We start from the raw sequence: 20,898 nt of genomic DNA, 5'->3' as shown, positions 1-20,898 counted from the left end.
CCATGCTCATTGGCCAGACTGGCTGCGGGTGACAGTGAGTGGCAGGCGCCGGGCCTAGGGCTCTGGGTCCGGACGAACCCGGCGGAGCCGACCGAGCCCCTGGAATCACTCGGGTCACGGTTCCTAAGGTGAAACGCGAGATCGGTTACAGGAATCTCAAGGCCCGGGCCGGGCCTGACGGAGGGTGCCCGCGGAGCCCTCAGTGAGCTCACGGCGAGTAACGGGGGGGAAGGGGCGCCGCGGGAGGGGCGAAGGCGCGCAGCCGGAATGTTTTGATGGCGGGGGCGCGCGGGCGGGGGCGCGCGCGGGCGACGGGGCCGCGCGCGAGGTTGTCCGCTGTTGGGAGCCGGGCCCTTGGCTTGGCGCCGGGCGACCCTCGGGCGCGCTGGGCTCGGGTCTTGGCGGTGGGTGTGGGGAGGCAACCCAGCCCACCTGGGCGATCGGCTGCCGGACTGGCTCGATTCTTCCAACATCCGCAGGAACCCCTGAGCCCAGGCCGGGCCAGCCGGGGCTCCATGACCCTGGGTCCACACTGACCCGGTGAGTGGTGAGTTCCCCGAGGGCTTGGTCAGCTCCTTTGGACCCAGGGCTCTCGCTAACCCAGGGAGTCCTACTGGGGCCAGGCTGGGTCGTGTTCCACGGCCCGAGGGTCTGCACCAACTGGGTGAGTGCCGCCTGGACATGCCTGGCTCCAGGGACCTCGGGACCCCACAGTTTGCCCAGGCTCTGGGTGTGCACTGACCCAGTCAGGATGTCCCATCCAGGAACTATGCCTGCCTGGTGGGCCTTGGTGCTGGGGACCCAGGGGGGGAAGGTTGACCAGAAAGGTCCTTTTCAGAAAAGCCTCTTTTCTTGGGTTTTGACTTTGGGGCTTTGAGGACCCCGAGAGGCCTAATTTCTGAGGCTGAGGTGGGGTGATGGAAAAACAGTCCGGAGGAGCTGCCTGACCTTCTCCAGGCATGTACTGACTCAAGTCTTTACAGGTTCAACAAGCCACTTCTTGGGATCCTAGAGTTGGATGAGTGGCCCTGTATAGTACAACCAGAGGAAGTACATCGTGCCCTAGTGTCTCTTCCCCACAGCCTCCCTGCCTCATGCTTGGCCTCCTCTTAGTGGAGGGTGGGTGGGTAGGAGGGTTGGGTTTCTTTCTGTCCCTGCTCCCCACTCTCTGGGGCCTGACACCTTCTCCTCCAGCAGCTGCAGAGCCAGGGCATCAAGGGCTGGAGTGGAGCAGATGCTGTCCATGGAGCTGGTAGGGCCATGTGCTTATCTCACACTTTTGTTTATGAAGTGCTTCCAGACTGCTAGTCTCTTGGCAGACCTGGGTTTCTCCAGGAGGGTAGAGGGAAGTCCCCTTATCTCCACTGAATAGAAGATGAAACAGCCACCCCCCCCAAAGCGGCAGAGTCTGGCTTCAGACCAGCAAGACCTCAGTAGACACTCAGTAAAGGTTCTGGGAATGACTGACCTCCCGGGCCCTGAGCTTACTGCTCTCCTTTGGTAACTACTCCTCTGCCTTTGAGCCAGAAGACTGGGAGTAGAGATCAAGCCCAGAGATTCTTTCTCACTCTTTCTGGTCTATTAGGCAGGGCAGGAGACAAGCAGCACCAAGGTCTGAACCTGGTTCTCTTCGTCATTACTGGCAGGTGGACAAAGTGGACAGGGGACGGTGGTGATGGCGCAGTTCGACACTGAATACCAGCGCCTTGAGGCCTCCTACAGTGATTCACCCCCTGGGGAGGAGGACCTATTGGTGCACGTCCCTGAGGGGAGTAAATGTGAGTTCTCGGACGACAACGGAGCTGGGGCCTGGGGAGAGAGCTGGTGGAGGAACACCGAGGGAGCAAGGGGCTCCTGTTCCTTCAGGGCTCTGACATCTCTGCTCCTGTGCCCACAGCACCCTGGCACCACATCGAAAACCTTGACCTCTTCTTCTCTCGAATATCCTTTGTGTCTCTGCATTGGAGCTCTGGGACCTTTAGCCCCTCTCTAAGCCAGACCCCGGATGGGAAGTTGGGGTGGGTTTCAGTTTAATCCCTGGAAGGGAGATGGAACTCTTCTTAAGGCTGAAAGAGGCTGGGGAAATAATAATCATTATAGATAATGATAACCCTGCGTTTCCCAAGACCTACGTGCCTTTCACTTGGTGGTGTCAGTTCATAAGGAACCTCTCTAAAGGTGATCCTTCTTTTTGATGGGATGCTAATAACTATAATAATTAATATCTTTTGACTTACTCTATGTCAGCTCTGTGTTAAATACTTTACGCCCATTATCTCCAATTTAATAATCGTCTGAGACAGGTGCTATTATTTCCAAAGTACCACTGCGGACAAAAGTTGAGAGAGATTAAGTAACTTTGGCAAAAGTCACACAGGTAGAAAGTCATAGAGTCATAAGTTGGGGCATGTGACTCCCACAGTCTGTGCTTCTAATTGCTGTCTCTATCAACCACATTTTTCTTGACAATTGTACGTTTATAATCTACACCAGAAGAATGGCTTCACTTGCATGCTCATCGGGGAGATCTTTGAGCTCATGTAAGTCTAAGAAGGGACGGTGATGTGGGGAAGGACCACATCTCAGTCTTTCCTCTTTTTGAGCTCAGCCCTGGCCATACCTGCCAATGCGGCTCAGTTCCCGGCTCAAAACCCTGTCGACTAATTTTAGAGTTCAGGGACTGGGTGCGGCACCAAAATTTACAATCTCTCTCTCTCTCTCTTTTTTAAAATTTCTCTTATAAGGAATTCTTTCCAAATCCTCTCTCTTCCATGAAGAGAAGTCAGACTTGACCATTCGGTCAGAGCTCCGATGGAATGGGCGTGGTTCGGTCAGGAGGTCTCAGAGATGCCAGCCACTTAAGAAAAGTGTGTGTTCTGCCTTAGTTACACCTAGGAAGGCGGAGCGTTTTCTAAAAAGGAGCCATAAAACCTTGCCAAAGAGGATGGGATTGGGAAACCCTCCTTCAATCAGAAAAGACTGTAAATCCCCTTAGGGCTTTTAAATACTATCTCAAAAGGAAATCAGGGATTGGGTGGCAGAGACCACAATCAACAGAATCTTTGAGCTAGTCTAGTAAGTGGTGGCAGAGATTACTATGCAGTGAGGAAAGCAGCCTAATTGTGTGACGCCCAAGGCTGAGAGGAAAAAGGAGGAGCGGGTTTGGGCCTAAGAAGGTCCCTGGGGCTGAGCAGGGGAGAGCCCACTGGGAGTTCTCCAGCCCCCTTGTGTCCCCAGAGGCTTCTCTCCAATCTTGTTCTGCTGCTTCCAGACTCTTCCCTTTTCCCACACTATTTCACGGGTGCCTTTCTGACTCTTGGACTGTGGCCCCTCTTCCCCAGGCAGTTCCTCTTTGTGGTCGCCTTTACCACTTTCCTGGTCAGCTGTGTGGACTACGACATCCTTTTTGCCAACAAGATGGTGAACCATAGTCTTCACCCTACAGAGCCTGTCAAGGTCACTCTGCCAGACGCCTTTTTGCCCGCCCAGGTCTGTAGTGCCAGGTAAGGGCCTCAGCTTGGAGGACACCAGAGCCAGAGTTCCACTAGCAGGTGGGAAATGGAGTGGAGCGTGAGGCAGTAGCACGTTCCCTAGAACACAGACTCGGGCTCAGCCTCGCCGTCCCCTTCAGCATAGCATCCCGTCTGCCAAGACTCCTCAAGGGCCACCCCTCTCCCCTTCTTTTTCCAAAACCACCAGGATTCAGGAAAATGGCTCCCTTATCACCATCCTGGTCATCGCTGGTGTATTCTGGATCCATCGGCTTATCAAGTTCATCTATAACATTTGCTGCTACTGGGAGATCCACTCCTTCTACCTGCATGCTCTGCGTATCCCCATGGTGAGACTGGGAAGGTGGGCAGTTAGCGCCACAGCCCGACACACCTGCAGTTTAGGAAGGGTGGGGCATCTCGGCTTAGGAAGGGTGCGGTGTCTGGCTGGGCCCCGGGCATCCTCATCTGTCCCTGGCAGGTCCCGGAGCCTTTGCTCGAAGGCCCCACCCAGATGAGCACAGGGCCTTGCAGCTAATGCAGGGTGAGGAGGGGTCTGGCAACGAGCCCACCGTCCCTGCTGTGTCTGTCTCCCGCCCCGCAGTCGGCCCTTCCCTACTGCACGTGGCAGGAAGTGCAGGCCCGGATTGTGCAGACCCAGAAGGAGCACCAGATCTGCATCCACAAGCGCGAGCTGACGGAGCTGGACATCTACCACCGCATCCTCCGCTTCCAGAACTACATGGTCGCCCTGGTTAACAAGTCCCTCCTGCCTCTGCGCTTCCGCCTGCCCGGCCTTGGGGAGGCCGTCTTCTTCACCCGCGGCCTCAAGTACAACTTCGAGCTGATCCTCTTCTGGGGACCTGGCTCTCTGTTTCTCAACGAATGGAGCCTCAAGGCCGAGTACAAACGCGGAGGGCAACGGCTAGAGCTGGCCCAGCGCCTCAGCCACCGCATCCTGTGGATCGGCATCGCCAACTTCCTGCTGTGCCCCCTCATCCTCATCTGGCAGATCCTCTACGCCTTCTTCAGCTACGCAGAGGTGCTGAAGCGGGAGCCCGGAGCCCTGGGGGCGCGTTGCTGGTCCCTCTATGGCCGCTGCTACCTCCGCCACTTCAACGAGCTGGAGCACGAGCTGCAGTCCCGCCTCAACCGAGGCTACAAGCCCGCCTCCAAGTACATGAATTGCTTCTTGTCCCCTCTGCTGACGCTGCTGGCCAAGAACGGCGCTTTCTTCGCTGGCTCCATCCTGGCCGTGCTGATTGCCCTCACCATCTACGATGAAGATGTGCTGGCCGTGGAACACGTCCTCACCACCGTCACACTCCTGGGGGTCACCGTGACCGTGTGCAGGTGGGCCCGGGCGGCAGGTGGGGGAGGGGGCGGGCTGCCGACTAGCGCCCCTGGGGAAGGCTTACCTCTCGGTGACCCCGATTCTGCCAGGTCCTTCATTCCGGACCAGCACATGGTGTTCTGCCCTGAGCAGCTGCTCCGTGTGATCCTCGCTCACATCCACTACATGCCTGACCACTGGCAGGGTAATGCCCACCGCTCGCAGACCCGGGACGAGTTTGCCCAGCTCTTCCAGTACAAGGCAGTGAGTGGAGTTGGAGTTAGGGCCTGTTAGAGACTGGCTGATAGCTCGGTGGTGAGGGCGGGGATCCCTCCTGCTCTCTTGTGACCTGGGGCCCCTCTCTTTTAGGTGTTCATCTTGGAGGAGTTACTGAGCCCCATTGTCACACCCCTCATCCTCATCTTTTGCCTGCGTCCGCGGGCCCTGGAGATCATAGACTTCTTCCGCAATTTCACTGTGGAGGTCGTAGGTGTTGGGGATACCTGCTCCTTTGCTCAGATGGATGTTCGCCAGCATGGGCATCCCCAGGTACCGGGAGAGGACGGGGGCAGGTGGCCAGGGGTGATGCTGGCACATGCGGTGTCCTTGGGCAGACTGCAGAAAGACACCCCTCTGAGCCAGCGCATCGCAAAGAGGCAGCCCTGCGTCTGGGCAGCCAGGCACCGGGGTACACGCTGCTTGGGTCCCTAGGAGCTTGGGCTGGATTTTAGCCTTCAGCTTGCAACTTTGGCCAAGTTCCCTTGAGAAAGGCACAAACCGAGCACAAACTAGCCCAGCAGTGACTGCTCCTGGGGTGGGCTCCGGGGCCCCGGACAACATACAGCAGCGTGTTGCAGTCTCTGTCCTCCAGAGGCAAGGCCTCCCCGCTAGCAAGAAAGGTACAAAAAGGGTTCCTGTCAGAGGACAGTCCCGCTCACTGCAGCCTCCCTTGTGCAGTGGCTGTCCGGTGGACAGACAGAGGCCTCAGTGTACCAGCAGGCTGAGGACGGAAAAACAGAGCTGTCACTCATGCACTTTGCCATCACCAACCCCGGCTGGCAGCCGCCACGTGAGAGCACGGCCTTCCTCGGCTTCCTCAAGGAGCAGGTTCAGCGGGACGGAGCAGCCGCCGGCCTCACCCAAGGGGGTCTGCTCCCTGAAAATGCCCTCTTTACGTCTATCCAGTCCTTACAATCTGAGTCTGAGGTGTGTTCCTGGGGACTGGGAGAGGACAGTGGGCAGAGTGGACTCCAGGTGCTGGGAGTTGAGGACTGGGCCTGGGGTGGAAGGACGTACCTACCCACTCGGTTTCCTTCTGTCTGTTCAGTCTGTGCCCTTGGGTCCCGACATCCAGAATACTGAGGGATCCTGTGGCCTCCCTCTTGCCCTGGGAATTCTACCTACCCCTTTTCTTTCACAGCCACTGAGCCTTATTGCAAATGTGGTAGCCGGCTCGTCCTGCCGGGGCCCCCCACTGCCCAGAGACCTGCAGGGCTCCAGGCACAGGGCTGAAGTCGCCTCTGCCCTGCGCTCCTTCTCCCCTCTGCACCCCGGTCAGGTGCCCACAGGCCGAGCTCCCAGCACCATGACAGGCTCTGGGTGAGTAGAGGTGGGCCACAATGGGAGGGCATGGCAGTAGCCCCCCAGCAACTTCTGCAGGTCTTAGAAATGTTGATGGCTGCTGTCTGTCTGTGCTGGAAGGGACAGGGTGGATGCCAGGACTGCCAGCTCCGGGAGCAGTGTATGGGAAGGACAGCTGCAGAGCCTGGTGCTGTCGGAATACGCGTCTACCGAGATGAGCTTGCATGCCCTCTATATGCACCAGGTGAGTGGGCAGGAAGGGGCAGAGCCCCGGAATCAAGGTGGCGGCTGACAAATAGAGGGTTTTAGGTGTGGGAAAGCAAGACGTGGGTTCGGAACCCTTCTCTGCTGTTCACCTACTCTGATCTCCATTCCCGCATATACCCTTTTACCATCCTTTTTAGCCAAGCTTATTGTCATCCAGGGCCTTTACACATTTGTTATTTCCCTTGCGAAGAATCCACTTTCCTGAGCTAGGCATATGGCTCCCTCCTTTATTCCCCTGTCTGTTCTTACCTCTTCCATGAGACCGTCTCTGGCCACCCTGACCAAAAGAGCCTCCCCTGGCCACCCTCCTGAATCTTCTTGCTTTATTTTTCTCCATAGGATTTTTCTGACTTATTCCATTTTCCCCTTTTTTTATTTTATTGGCTACAACCCCCTGCCTCCACCCCCAGCATATAAGCCATACGAAGGTTGGGATTTTTGTCTATGTTGTTCACTGCTGTCTTCCCAGAACCTTGAAAGACTGCCTGGCACTTAGATGTGCAACCAATTTGGTCTTGACTCAAACGACTAGGTTCCAGGGATCTGCTGGGAATGTAACCTGTAAGACGTCATATGTGTGGTACACACTGTTAATGTGGTAGTTACTCTGGGTCGTTGATTCTGGGTGAGGTGGTAAAAATGGGAACTGGAGGGTAGCATGGGGGGAGGCAGCTGTTTCAGATAGCCTATCCCCAACTAATGAGTCCCCCCTCATCCCCCCCACTTCTCAGCTCCACAAACAGCAGGCCCAGGCCGAACCTGAACGGCATGTGTGGCACCGCCGGGAGAGCGATGAGAGTGGGGAGAGCGCCCCTGAAGAGGGCGGAGAGGGCTCCCGGGCCTCCCAGCCTATCCCCCGCTCTGCCAGCTATCCGTGTGCTGCAGCCCGGCCTGGAGCACCTGAGACCACCGCCCTCCAGGGGGGCTTCCAGAGGCGCTACGGGGGTATCACAGGTATCCAATGGGAGTACAGGAGGGTACAGAGCCTTCAGGGAGAGGTGGCTCTTTGGGGGGCCTCTTGGGGAGGAAAGAGGTCAGAGCCGTCAAGCCCAAAGAGACTCCCTCACCCCCACCCCTAACAGGCCCAGAACCTTTCTCCACATTTGTGTTTGTGTTCATTCTAAGAGTATGTTTACTTGTGTTCTAGATCCTGGCACAGTACCCCGGGCTCCCTCTCACTTCTCTCGGTTGCCCCTTGGAGGGTGGGCTGAAGACGGGCAGTCAGCATCAAGGCACCCAGAGCCGGTGCCCGAGGAGGGCTCGGAGGATGAGCTTCCCCCTCAGGTGCACAAGGTAAGGGCTCCAGGACCGGAGAACGACTGCTACTGGAAGTAGTAGCTTCCAGGCCGAGATGAAAGTCTCATGTGAAAGAAGGCAGGCCTCGTACTGAGATACCGTTCCTCCTCCGCCTCCAAAATACATTCCCCTTCTTGCCTCACCTTCTCTGAAATCCAGGGCTTGATTTTTCCCTACGCTTGCCTCCCCAGAAATCAAGCTTTCCTTTTCCTTTATCCCCAAGCTGTTTTTTGGGTAAGCAGGTAGCAGATTATGTCCACTACTAAGGCATTTTTCTCCACAGGTATAGAGAAGGCTGAGGAGGGTCGCTATGTCCCAGGATGGAGGCCGCTGTTGCCCTGCCATCCCATCCGCCCGCCAGGGAGGGCTCCTCTGAGTGTTGCCTGGCTCCACGTGTGTGGTGTTTGTGTGTCTGTGCCTGGCCAAGGGAGGTGCCAACGCTGGGCTTGCCACAGCCCCAGGAGAGAAATTGGGGGCCTAGGAACCAAGGCACACAGGACTCTAGCCTCATCCCCCAGAACCCGCCTTGGCTCAGAGTGTGGTGCTAGAAACTGGTCCCCAGCCCAGCCCCAGTACTGCCACCTTTGCACCCACCCCTGCAAGTCTCCAGAGGACTGCCCACCACAGAAGCTGCCAAGCAGGGAGAACCTGTGCCAACTGTGGAGTGGGGAGGTTGGGCCCGGACCCTCAACCTCTGCGCCCCCCTCCCTCACCCTGAGCAGATGAGCAGCTCAGGCTGTGGCCCTTACCTCACCCCCAGTTCTCTCCCAGTGCTGCAGCCTGCTCACCTCTCTCCTGCTTCCTGCACATGACTGGCATGTGTGCCGCTTGCCCCCATTCTGTTCAGCTTTCGCTTTGCATTGGTGCGGAGACCCTAGCTCCCAGCTCCTCTCATGCTATCTTTTGACACTAAGAAGGACGGTTTCTAAATTGCAGGAGCAGGATGGAAATTCCTTGTTGCCCTCTCCCAACTTTTAGGATGGGCCGCTGGGAGACTGAGGCTGTCCTGGCCCCCATCGCTGCTTATTATACCCCTTACCGCCTGCACGTAGGATGGACTGGGCTGGTTGTGCCCTCCGCGGTCTACCTCCCAGCAGGAGAGCTCTGGCCTGCCTCCCGCAGTCCCCCAGAGGGGGACGGAGGGGCGACAGGAGGCCTTCGCCCTAGGCTTTGAGCTGCCGCATTGCATGCTGGGATCCAGCTCCTACTCTCCTCTCCACCCCTCGCCCAGGTCTGGTCCGCTGCGGGTGCGGTGAACTGCGCTGCCCGAGCTCACAGCGGAAGGCGTAGGAACTGTGTACAGCTTGATAACCCTTAATAAAAAAGGGACTTTGACCAGGTCGCGGCTTGTTGTCTCGCGCCGCTAGTTGTCTCTCGCGGCTAGGATTCTGGGAACAAGCGGAGTGGGGTGCGTGTAATTTTCCCTGACGGCTGGACATCTGCCGGGCCCTGTAGGAAAGTGGGTCTATGCGGTTACTCGGGTATACTGAGCTAGCCTGCTAGCAGAAGGGTCATTTCCTAGCTGTGGTTCCGTGGAGGTCAAGGTCTGGCAGGACGTGCGGTCAGATTTCGCGCCCTGAGCGCGTGACCAAGCCGACTCCGCCCTGGTATTTTGCCTTTCCCGCGTGCACCCTCCCCCTCCCGCCCCTTCAGGGAGGTTGACCAATGGGGGCCCTACGTAGGAGCTGGGGCCGCCCTGGTGGGCGGGGCTGCTGCGCGAGGGAGCTGCTCCCGTCAGACGCCCAGCATTCCTTCGGGCCCCGACTTGGCAGGAGGGTCCCGGGCTTCGAGCGAGGGGCGGACGGACGGCGAAGACGGCGTGCGTGCCCTGCGTGAGTGCGTGCGGCGGCGCGTGCGCGAAGAGTGGGTAGTGTGGCCCGGCTCACGTGTGTCCCTGCCCGGGACCCCCGCGGCTTGGCGCCCCTCGCCTCCATGACCCGAAACACCCCAGCATCCGCGCCCCGCCCCGAGCCGCCGGTCCCGTTTGCCCTTCCTGCAGATCCCGCAGGCCCCGCAGCTTCGGCCGGCGGCCACGCATCGCCATGGTGATTGTGGGCAACTACTGCGAGGCCGAGGGGCCCTTGGGGCCGGCATGGGTGAAGGGTGGCCTGAGTCCCTGCTTCTTCTTCACGCTTATGCCCTCGATACTGATGGCCCTGGGGGCTCTGGCCGTGGTGCTAGCCCTTCCCTGCAAGCGCCGGGAGCGGCCAGCTGGCGCCCGCGAGCTGTCCTGGAGTGCCGGCCCTCTTGTCGCTTCCTATGTGCTGCAGCTGCTTCTGGCCATCCTTCAGGTGGCGCTGCCCCTAGCTACCCTGGTTGGCCGGGTGGGCACTGCCGGGGGCGCCCCGCTGCCGGGCTACCTACTGCCGGCTTCCATACTGGGGACTCTGGCCGGCGCCTGTGGCCTGGGGCTGCTCGTGGTGGAACATAACCAGGCCTGGAAGAAGCTAGCAATGGGCATCTGGATCGAGTTCAGGCACAGCTCGGGTCTCCTGCTCCTGTGGACTGTGGCATTTACAGCTGAGAACTTGGCCCTCGTGTCTTGGAACAACCCACTGTGGTGGTGGGCGCGTGCAGACTTGGGCCAGCAGGTAAGGAACCTCGTGGGGAGAGGAGAATCATGAGTGGCAGAGGCTGGGAAGAAAGATGGTATGTCTGGTCACACTGCTTCCACACTTTGGGATGCCTCTAAGAAAGGGAAGAAGGGGGAGGCCTGCTTGGCCTGGTTGCTGATAGCCAGCTGGTGGGTGTGTCTGTGCTGAGTCACTCTAGATTTTTTTAAAGCCTGCTTGATGCTGGGCCCCTGACCTGTGTATGTGCCCTAGCCCAACCCCCAGCCCTGTTGTAAGTGGTAACAAAGGCATTTTGGTCTTATTTGATGCTCTCTGGACACCTTTTATTCTAGGTTCAGTTTAGCCTGTGGGTGCTGCGGTATGTGGTCTCTGGAGGGCTTTTTATCCTGGGACTCTGGGCCCCCGGACTTCGTCCCCAGTCCTATGCCTTGAAGGTTAATGAAGAGGATCAAGACGTAGAGAGGATCGAGGTATACCTGAATTTCTGAACCTTAGGGTCTGTCTGAATTTCCTTGCCTGGCCTCATTTTTTCCCACCATAATATTTCTTTCCCAAATCTCAGTTTGTGCCCTGTGACCCTTTCTGACCTCACTGGGGATCACTTGTGGGTCTGAGATAACTGGGAGCTGTAATCCCATCCATTTTCCCTAGAGGGGTTCAGCTAGGGCACTTCTTTTTGATTTCTGAGCTCCCCTCTCCTATGTGTTTCACCATCCCAGGTTCAGTCAACAGAGGCACCACCACCAAGATCTACATGGCGAGACCTTGGCAGGAAGCTTCGTCTCCTGAGTGGCTACCTGTGGCCACGAGGGAGTCCAGTTCTGCAGCTGGTTGTGCTCCTCTGCCTGGGGCTCATGGGGTTGGAACGGGGACTGAACGTGTTGGTCCCCATCTTCTATAGGGACATAGGTGAGGGGAAGAAGTGCCAGCTCAGCTCTCTGGTCCTTCATTGGCCACGTGAGCTGGAGGATCAGAAAGGGGCTGTGGCTGGTGCCTGGAGCAGTTGGTCCTGAAGAGAGTCCTAGGGGCCGGAAGTGGGCTCTGACTTTTTTTCTCCGTAGTGAACTTGCTGACTAAGAAGGCACCTTGGAGCTCCCTGGCCTGGACCGTTACCACCTTTGTCATCCTCAAGTTCCTTCAGGGGGGTGGCACTGGCAGTACAGGTATGAGGGACCCTGCTGTCACCTTGGGTGGCATTGGCCTCTCCCCCTCTTCCTCCCCGAAGCATCCCTCCCCTGGCCCCTTGGTGCTCTTGGACCTGTCATATGGGGTACTGGGCTGATGTCATTTGGCCCCCCAGCTCTACTGAGGCCTCCCCCACCTCCCCCTAGGCTTTGTGAGCAACATGCGAACGTTCCTGTGGATCCGGGTACAGCAGTTCACGTCACGGCAGGTGGAGCTGCGCCTCTTCTCCCACCTGCACGAGCTCTCCCTGCGCTGGCACCTGGGGCGCCGTACAGGAGAGGTTCTACGGATTGTGGACCGGGGCACATCCAGTGTCACAGGGCTGCTCAGGTGCCAGGCTAGTGGAAATGGAGTGTGGGACGGTGGGGCTGGAGAAGCAGGAATGAAGGGGCTGGCAAGAGAAAGCACCCAGCTTCAGCTGCCTGTCCGTCCTCTTTTTTATTTTTATTTTTTTATTTTAAGATAAACATAGACGTGTTATCATAGTAACACAAATAAAACGGAACAAGTACCTTATAAATTCTACTCACTTTTCCAGAGGTTCCCACCCCATCTAGGATGTTGAGTTCTGCCCTTGACATTTTGACATACGTATGTGCAGACTCACGGCACTCCTGGATAGGTATTGGGGAGAGTTTTTCTAAACCACATGGGATCACAGCATAGGTGTCATTCTCAGAATTGCCTTAGGAGCAAAATGGTATGGAGATACATTCTTGCCCTACATGAAGGTCCTCCTCGTTCTGTATAACCGACCCGGCGCATTCTGTACCGGGGGCATGCTTGACTTGATTTAGCCATCCACCTGTTGAGGGGTGTGTCACTTGATGCTAGTCTGTTGCTACTGAAAAACACACCACCACACTGAAACTCCTGGGGGCAGAGTTGCTGGCTCCAAGCCCCTACACCTTCCTTTGCGGCCTGACTTGCCTTCCTAGCTACCTGGTGTTCAACGTCCTCCCCACGCTGGCTGACATCACCATCGGCATCATCTACTTCAGCATGTTTTTCAACGCCTGGTTTGGCCTCATCGTGTTCCTCTGCATGAGTCTTTACCTCAGTGAGTGCTGCTAGGTGGACGCGTCTCCACGAAGTGTTCTGGGGACTTTCTTGGGCATGAGCCCTGCCTCTGACTCAGGTGGCCCAGCTAGGGGAGGCTGTAGATTAGTGCACTTGAATGAGCTCCTGCTGTTCCCCAACGTGATGCGTTGGCCTCCTCCTCTGCCAGGGGAGCCGGAGCTCGGCCCTCTGGGCATCCTGGTCACATTAGGGGCCTGCTGTGGGTTCAAGTCAAGGAGAAACGTCATTCGTGTAGCCAGATGCTGCTGGCCTTCGTTTGGTCACCAGGAGCATTTTCACACACGAGGCTTTGCGCAGGCTGCGGGGATGTCTCGGGCACAGCCCCTGCCCTCGGGGAGCTCATGTCTCTCCCTTGGGGAGCTGGGTCCCTGGTCTACAGCTCCGGGTTCGTGTGTATGTGGCAGGCAGCACACATCCCCCTGTGGTCTCTGCTATCGGGAGCGATGTCTTGATCTCTTCTTCTCCTTCCTCCCCCTCCTGTCACTCTACAGTTGTGACCATTGTGGTCACTGAGTGGAGAACAAAGTTTCGACGTGCTATGAACACACAGGAGAATGCTACCCGGGCCCGAGCTGTGGACTCTCTGCTAAACTTTGAGACGGTAACGAAGGCCTTGGTGGCAGTAGTGTGAGGCACGGAGATGTGAAGCAGCAGGGCTGGGACTAGCGGGGCTGCCAGGAAGCTGCAGGGGCGGGGGGGGGGGGGTTTATAGGAAGATAGAGGGACATCTGGCTGGCTCAGTCAGAAGAGCATGCAACTCGATCTCGGTGTTGTGAGTTCAAGCCCCACGTTGGGTGTAGAGATTACTTAAATAAAAATAAAAGTTTAAAGAAAGAAAAAATACAAAATGAGGAAGGAGGCATTGGGAATCTGGAGGAAATGATCCAGGTGTTCCAGCTGCAGCCGTGTCTCACAACAGTGGCTTGGCTTTGTCAGGTGAAATATTACAACGCCGAAGGTTACGAAGTAGACCGCTACCGAGAGGCCATCCTCAAGTATCAGGTGAGCGTGCTCGTTTGACGTCTGCTGAGAGTGGCGGCCTAGCTTGCGGCATTGCCAGAGCCCAGGGAAGTACAATTTGGGCTGAAAAAGTGAGGTTGAAGACGCCTGGGCTCAGGTTTGGATTTGGTGAGAGTGTGTATGTGACATTCCACCCCCCCCCCATATCACTGCCCCAGGATTTGGAGTGGAAGTCAACCGCTTCACTGGTTTTACTAAATCAGACCCAGAACCTGGTGATTGGACTCGGGCTCCTTGCTGGCTCCCTGCTTTGCGCATACTTCGTCAGTGAGCAGAAGCTACAGGTGAGGGAACTGCGCTGGGGACAGGGAAGAGGGGCCCCGGTCCGTGTCTGGGCTCCCAGGTGCCTGCGTGGGAAGTGGGCAAGGTGACAGCCCGTAGGCCTCCTGTGACTCTGTCCTCCTCCTCGGATCGCCACAGGTCGGGGACTTCGTGCTGTTTGGCACCTACATCATCCAGCTGTACATGCCCCTCAACTGGTTTGGCACCTACTACAGGTAACCTGATCTCCGGGAACCCTCACCTGTCCGGGGCGCGCGGTTATTTCCCCTGCTCCTCAGAGGAGCCCCAGCCAGCGCTGTTCTTGCAGGATGATCCAGACAAACTTCATCGACATGGAGAACATGTTCGACCTGCTGAAAGAGAAGCCGGAAGTGAGTGAAGCGTGGCGAGTGGGGGGCTGTGGGAAGCAGGAGTCTGCGTGGTGTTCCCGGTGTCTGGGGAATACCAGACCTATGGTGGCAGCACGCACGGGATGGCACTCTCCTAGGTGAAGGACCTCCCCGGAGCAGGGCCCCTGCGCTTTCAGAGGGGCCAGATTGAGTTTGAGAATGTGCACTTCAGCTATACCAGTGGGTGAGCCTCCCTTTGCCACCTCTCAGCCCCGTTCCATCATCCATTTACACATCCCCGCCCCCATCCCTGCTTCTCAGCCCATGACTGCCTGGAAGGGGAGGGGCAGGGCCCAGGAGTAGCTCTGCTGGTGGGAGGAGTCACTGGGAGTGCAGCAGGCCTGCTGACCATGCCCACCCTTCCTTGCAGGCGAGAAACCCTGCAGGATGTGTCCTTCACCGTCATGCCAGGACAGACACTGGCCCTGGTGAGAGACTTGGCCCAGACTTCTTGAGTTTCCCTACTCCGGTGCTCATGGAAGTTTGTGACCCAGGCTGTGGAGTCAGAATCCTGTCACGACAGGCCACAGGATTGAATGTAGCGGCCTCCGTGGACACTGGTAGCTTCTTGGAGAGCAAAGCCTTAAAAAGCCAGTCGGCCTGAACATGTTTTCCCTCTGTTTCCAATGCCCCAGGTGGGCCCATCGGGAGCAGGGAAGAGCACAGTGTTGCGCCTGTTGTTCCGTTTCTATGACATCAGCTCCGGCTGCATCCGAATAGATGGGCAGGACATCTCACAGGTAAGGTTGCTAGGGAGGAGATGGTGATTTAGGGGCCTGTGTGTGAAAGAATGGCTCTCTATGAAGTGCCGGCCACTCTCCAGGGAGAGAAGGAGAGGTCACCCCTGCAAAAAGCTGCAGCTGGAGACCTCAGCCTACCTAGCACCATGTGACCTACCCAAGTAAAGTAGTCATGGGCATAAAAAGCATCTTTTTTTTTTATAGATGGAGAAACAGACTCAGGGAGGTTGAGTTCTTTGCCCACACAGCTAGGATTTGGGATGGTGGTGACAGGATTCCTGTACCTCATCCCATGTGCTTCCCCTCCCCCCACCCCAGCCCATCCTACCTCCCAGGCCGGGGGGGTGGGGGGGCGGGTATTGGGGCAGTCTCATGGCCTGGGGCATATGGTGTTTTGGCTCCAGGTGACCCAGATCTCCCTCCGGTCTCACATCGGAGTCGTGCCCCAGGACACCGTCCTCTTCAATGACACCATCGCTAATAACATCCGCTACGGCTGCATCACAGCTGGGGACGAGGAGGTGATGGCTGCTGCTCAGGCCGCAGGCATCCACGAGGCCATTTTGACTTTCCCCGAAGGTGAGCTTCCCTGCAGAGAGAGTCCGTCCCCTGCCCGATTCAGTCCTGCCATTCCTTCCTGCCCGTCTGGCCACAGAAACCAAATGTATGATGTGTGACTTGAAGAAGGTGGGCAATATTCACAGGATATGAGACGCAGGTGGGCGAGAGGGGCCTCAAGTTGAGTGGTGGGGAGAAGCAGCGTGTGGCCATCGCTCGCACCATTCTCAAGGCTCCAGACATCATTCTGCTGGATGAGGTGAGGGCCCTGGGCAGCCTGCTCCCCTCCTTCCTCCCTTGCCTGTGCCCAGGCCATTGCTGCTGGGCAGTGTCCCATTGCAGATGGACAGCATGAATCCATCCTTCATAAAAACACCTTCCAGTTCTCAAGCTGAAGAGAAGGTTCTTTTTGATTCTCAAGGTCTCAGTGAGCAGCTGGTATCCTCCTCCTTCCACGGGGCTTTTGGGTGGCAGGGGCAGGTTTACCCAGATCCTCTCTGTAGGCAACGTCAGCGCTGGATACGTCTAACGAGAGGGCCATCCAGGCCTCTCTGGCCAAAGTCTGTGCCAACCGCACCACCATCGTGGTCGCGCACAGGTACGGGACCGGGGCGGCGGGCGGCAGGCACCCACTTGCAGCGTGTGGTGCTTAACTCAGCTCTGATTTCTCAGGCTCTCAACTGTGGTCGACGCTGACCAGATCCTCGTCTTTAAGGATGGCTGCATTGTGGAGAGAGGACGGTAAGGAACAGGGCAGGATAAACAGGGCAGGGCCTCGGAACTGGGGGCCTGAGGAAAAGGTGAAATCCCAGGCATGTCTGAGAGGGAGCTCCCTTCCTGATCCCTCTCCTCTCTGTGGGCTGGTGGTGAGGACTCTCGGGGTTAAACGGGTATTTGGGACTCGCACTTTCCTCCTCCTCCTTGCCCCAGGCACGAGGCTCTGTTGTCCCGAGGTGGCATGTATGCAGACATGTGGCAGCTGCAGCAGCGGGGACAGGAAGAAGTCTCTGAGGACGCCAAACCCCCAGACTGAGACTGGTGACCAAAGCTGTGGCCACGTCCCTCCTGAAGGATAACTCAGAAGGGAATAAGACGTATCCCTTTTCTGGCACATTTCATCCCGCTGTTGGGTTATGGTGCTAGCTATAGCGGGGGAAAAGAACCTTTCAGAAAAGCACTTTTTGGGGAAATAAAAGTGTGGACTATGCTAGGATCCTTGTGACTTTGGTGTGGGGTATTGCAGGGGGGCCTCTACCTTAGGTCAGGGGAGCATTCTTTTTTTTTTTTTTTTAAAGATTTTATTTATTTATTTGACAGAGATAGAGACAGCCAGCGAGAGAGGGAACACAAGCAGGGAGAGTGGGAGAGGAAGAAGCAGGCTCATAGCGGGAGCCTGATGTGGGGCTCAATCCTGTAACGCCAGGATCACGCCCTGAGCCGAAGGCAGACGCTTAACCGCTGTGCCACCCAGGCGCCCCAAGGGGAGCATTCTTGATAGGACTCCTCTGGTTTCGGTTGGACAGGAGAAAGAAACACACCACTTGGAGGTCTTAGTGACTGCCAAGATCCTTTATTCCTTCCAGGCCCCTCCTTGCCCCCTAGAGATGGGGGCAGCCTCAGTGTAAAGGGGATGACATGATGCAGGGCGCTGTACGGGGCCTGGCCAGCACTCGCCGAGGGCCCACCCACTGGACGGTTCCATCTGCTCTCTCCCAGGCAGCTGGAGAGGCCAGCAGGGCCTCCTGTCGCCTCGGCTCCACAAGCTGCTGCTCCTGACGCTCCCTGGAGTGGCCTCCTCGTCTTCACTCCTGGCTGCTCCCAGCCTCCTCTCCCTGTGTACCCTAGAGGTGTGGGGGCCACAGTCCTCCTCAGCTGAGCCTCCCTCCCCAAGCCCAGGGCCCTAGCACAGGCTGCAGTTGGACGACTTCAAGCTGCGGCTCTGGGCCTGGAGCAAGGAAAGGGGAAGAAAGGGAAGACGGTGCGACGTCAAGGAAATGAGGGCTAGTCCTCATGTCAGAGTCCAGTGTGGGCGGAGTCACACCAAAAACGAAAGGATCACCACCATTCCAAAACGCTCTACCACTTGAAGAAAGCCCCCCCACCTCCCCTCCCAGGGCAGGACCTGAGCTCTCCCCAGTCCTCATACCTGCTGCCGTCGGTACTCGGCCTCGCTGGCTGACAGTGCTTGTGCTAAAGCTAGGTCTTCTTCCTCCTGAGAACTGGGAGGGAGGGACAGCGCAAGCTGGATGACAATAATGTCTAAAACGTGAGCATCTGATCTGTTAGGCATCCCTGTGCTGAGCGCTTCTGAGTATTCTCTCAGTCCTACCTACAACGTAGGTAGGAGTACTGTTCCATTTTAGAGAAAATTAACCCTTATGGGTTCAAGAACTTGTCAAAGGTCGTATGGTTAGTGAGCTGAATTTTGAGCCCTAGTTCTTAATTATTATCCTACATGGGGTTGGAGGGGTCCCACTGCCCTCCCTCCAAACTGAGCCTATGCCCACGTCCCACCCTTTCACCAGAAGAGGCACCTTGGGGCCTGGGGTTTGGTCTCTGCCAGGGACAGTTCCAGGGCTCTTTGCAGAGCCTCATCCTCACTCTGCAAAAAAGGAGAAAGAAGACCAGTTGCCTTGGACTTTATTCTCTGGGGGCGGGGGGGTGGTGGTGGTGGTGGTGGTGTTGATTCGGTCCACCCAACTCACCAAGCCATTCTGCAGAGCAGTCACTGGAGGGGCTGTCCGGGATGGAGACTGGGCTGTTGCTCTACGGCAGACATTCAAGAGGCTGAAGTCAGAGAGCAAAGGGAAAAAAGGGAGAGAAGAAACAGGCAGGCCTGCCTACCTGCTGGGAGAGGTAGATGAAGGCAATGTCCGACTTGGGCTGGGGACGGTGCTTGTAGAAGCCAGACCTTGTGCTCTGGAGATGGCAGCAAGTCTGTAGGAAAGAGACACTCTTGGCATGCCTCCAAGAACAGCTTGCATGCTTCTCCCAGGCCTTACCCAGGAAGTCAGGAGGGGAGTTCCTCCAAACAAGTCTAGAAAAATACACACTTGAATAGGAAGCTAAAAGACTCCTTTAGCCAAATGTAACAGGTTTGAAGCTCCCCAACTTGTAACGATAGAGGCTGAGTCAGTTCCAAAAGGATGGGTGATCCCAAAGGCAAGTACTAGACCTGGTTGCAATTACCCTGCCCGGCTGGTTGGGTGAGTCTCCCCAGAGCAATCATGGTCCAGTGGGTGACGGTGCTTGATGCAGAAGTTTCGGCCACAGCGCTCGCAGGTCAGTTTCATCATTTCCCGCTGCCGGCAGCCAGAGCGTTCACACTTATTGGTGAAGATCTGAGGTGCAGAGGGAAGGTTTGTCTCTGCTGAGACTCTGACCCCATTCTCCAATCCCATCATGACAGCTGCTCAGGTTTGCAAGCACCCATGGTACCAGCCGGGTCATGACTAACCCCTCCAACGCTCACCTTACGTTTTTGCTGTGCTGGATCTGAGCGACAGTCTCGGTCGATGTGTTCCCCCACAGCGCGGTCAGGGGGCTCCCCTCTGGCCACAGGCACAGGCACATTACAGAGTGGGCATACAGGTACCTGGATATCCTAGAGTTAAGGAGTAGGGGTCAGTCTGTGACCCGCTCCCAGTCCAAACAAATCTCTGGTCCTGAAACAGCCTCCCTCAAAAAACCTGGATATGCCCCCTATAAACGCACAAGGAAACAATGTTTCCAGCACTGAGCCTCAGAAAAACTATAAAGGAGAGGAAATGGGAGGCAGAGGGCTTCCGGAGACGCTGCAAGCATCCTCCACCCGCCCCCTCCCACCCTCAGAACGCCCCCTCACCTTTTGGTAAGCAGATCCACAGTGATGCTGGGCGTAGGCCACATGGTCTGCGCAGAAGATGCCGGAGCAGGCGTCGCACTTGAGCGGCAGAAAATCTGCAGGGAGCGGGTCGGATTGCAGGTCCAGCGGGACCTCGACGTCGCTCCCACTCACTCGAGCCTTCCACTCAGGGGAAGGAAAAACGCCGCCCGGTTTGCAACAAACTGCACCCGGTCCTAGGCCACTATCTCTTAGCCACGCCCCCTTAGCCACCGCCCCCAACTTCGATCCCCGCCCTCCTCTGACACTGCCAGCCCCGGAGCCCACCCTTCGCCCCACCTGCAGCTCCCAGCCCCGCTCGGCCCGGCCCCGCCCCCACGCGCTCCGCCCCTCACCCAAGCGCTGACAGCTCGGCTCCGAACAGTGAGCCCCGAGGTCCGGAAACTCCATCGCCGGGCCGGGCGGGGCCTGCTGGCAGAAGCAGCGGTGCTGAGCGTGTCTAGGGCTCTCGCTCCGGGTCCGGACCACGACCCTGCGCTCCAGGGGGCTCCTGCCCCGCCCCTCCCTCTCCCCCGCCCCGCCGGGGTTACCGGAGCCTCAGCCCTTCCCGGCCAGCGACTCCCACTCCTCCCCCGGCGCGCGCGGGCGTGCTGACGTCATCGCGCAGGGCGGGCTCGTCCCGCGCAGTCTCTGGGCGGCGGGAGCAGCCTCCCCTGCGGAGCCGAGTCCCGCCCTCCCCTGCTGGGTGAGGCGAGGGTGTGGCTGCGCGTGGCTGCGGGGTGGTGGGCGCCGGCTAAGCTTTCAGAGTGGCGGAAGCGCCGGCGAGGGCGAGGATAGATGAGATCTCGGGGAAGGAGGCCTGGGGTGGCTTGGGGTCCTTCACAGTTGGATCCCTCGCCCTCTCTCTCTCTCGCTCTTTCGCTCTCTCGCTCTTTCGCTCTCGCCCTTTCGTTCACTGCCACGGCTGCTCTCACTCTCCACGAGCTGACGACTCCCGTATTTCCTCCAAGTGCAGATTTCTCCCCGAATCTGCTGATCCTTCCTCCGGGTTTACCTCTGATGCCCTTTCTGTAAGACTTCCCAGACCCTCCCCAGTCTGGGTTAGGAGCGCCTACTGTATGATCTCCCTCATTCTGTACTAGCGCCCCTATCACCTTATTGTAATAAGCTGTTAACACACACGCACATAAATGTACTGGGACATCAGGGACCACCTCTGTCTTGTTCTGGGTCCCTAACACCCAGCGCAGGGCCTAAATTGTGTGGGGTTTTTTATGTGG

General features: G+C 57.4%; 3 protein-coding genes across 18 annotated transcripts; 2 read left to right on the top strand and 1 right to left on the bottom strand.

Annotated features, from left to right (window-relative positions):
• Positions 1-25: 25 nt before the first annotated feature.
• Positions 26-9,306, top strand: ATG9A (autophagy related 9A). 14 transcript variants are annotated; one of them, XM_034655213.1, is made up of 17 exons: positions 26-202; positions 480-540; positions 1,198-1,252; positions 1,647-1,778; positions 1,898-1,941; positions 2,476-2,540; positions 3,342-3,503; positions 3,700-3,841; positions 4,096-4,844; positions 4,935-5,088; positions 5,194-5,373; positions 5,782-6,030; positions 6,245-6,423; positions 6,526-6,649; positions 7,404-7,626; positions 7,820-7,965; positions 8,252-9,306. In XM_034655213.1, exons 4-17 carry the CDS (start codon positions 1,676-1,678, stop codon positions 8,255-8,257), a joined length of 2,526 nt encoding a protein of 841 aa, XP_034511104.1. In that variant the 5' UTR covers positions 26-202; positions 480-540; positions 1,198-1,252; positions 1,647-1,675; the 3' UTR covers positions 8,258-9,306. The 14 variants fall into 14 exon arrangements, with proteins under 14 accessions (XP_034511104.1, XP_019662681.1, XP_034511103.1 ...); XM_019807122.2 differs by having other exon boundaries at positions 1,195-1,252; XM_034655212.1 differs by having other exon boundaries at positions 480-547; positions 1,195-1,252.
• A 150-nt stretch (positions 9,307-9,456) lies between these two features.
• On the top strand, positions 9,457-17,005 carry ABCB6 (ATP binding cassette subfamily B member 6 (Langereis blood group)). 2 transcript variants are annotated; one of them, XM_034655210.1, is made up of 19 exons: positions 9,457-10,559; positions 10,874-11,011; positions 11,261-11,450; positions 11,603-11,704; positions 11,873-12,056; positions 12,665-12,786; positions 13,298-13,407; positions 13,743-13,808; positions 13,985-14,110; positions 14,247-14,323; positions 14,416-14,479; positions 14,596-14,681; positions 14,868-14,925; positions 15,133-15,237; positions 15,642-15,816; positions 15,942-16,054; positions 16,299-16,393; positions 16,468-16,536; positions 16,726-17,005. In XM_034655210.1, exons 1-19 carry the CDS (start codon positions 10,011-10,013, stop codon positions 16,826-16,828), a joined length of 2,532 nt encoding a protein of 843 aa, XP_034511101.1. In that variant the 5' UTR covers positions 9,457-10,010; the 3' UTR covers positions 16,829-17,005. The 2 variants fall into 2 exon arrangements, 1 of the variants encoding a protein (XP_034511101.1); XR_004623629.1 differs by lacking the exons at positions 16,468-16,536; positions 16,726-17,005 and having other exon boundaries at positions 15,925-16,054.
• Positions 17,006-17,343: 338 nt separating this feature from the next.
• On the bottom strand, positions 17,344-20,329 carry ZFAND2B (zinc finger AN1-type containing 2B). Of its 2 annotated transcripts, XM_034655229.1 has the most exons (10): positions 20,209-20,329; positions 20,014-20,086; positions 19,640-19,734; positions 19,268-19,399; positions 18,985-19,136; positions 18,640-18,732; positions 18,501-18,561; positions 18,330-18,397; positions 17,942-18,014; positions 17,344-17,740 (listed from the first exon to the last, which is right to left on the bottom strand). In XM_034655229.1, the coding sequence occupies exons 2-10, from the start codon at positions 20,066-20,068 to the stop codon at positions 17,696-17,698; spliced, it is 774 nt and encodes a 257-aa protein (XP_034511120.1). In that variant the 5' UTR covers positions 20,069-20,086; positions 20,209-20,329; the 3' UTR covers positions 17,344-17,695. The 2 variants fall into 2 exon arrangements, with proteins under 2 accessions (XP_034511120.1, XP_011231884.1); XM_011233582.3 differs by lacking the exon at positions 20,209-20,329 and having other exon boundaries at positions 17,344-17,636; positions 20,014-20,200.
• Between the last annotated feature and the right edge of the window lie 569 nt (positions 20,330-20,898).

The sequence above is a fragment of the Ailuropoda melanoleuca genome, chromosome 2, assembly GCF_002007445.2.
Source record: "Ailuropoda melanoleuca isolate Jingjing chromosome 2, ASM200744v2, whole genome shotgun sequence".
Lineage (NCBI taxonomy): Eukaryota > Metazoa > Chordata > Mammalia > Carnivora > Ursidae > Ailuropoda > Ailuropoda melanoleuca.
The sequence above is the reverse complement of the archived record's forward strand: the minus strand, read 5'-3'. Positions and strand labels throughout refer to the sequence as shown.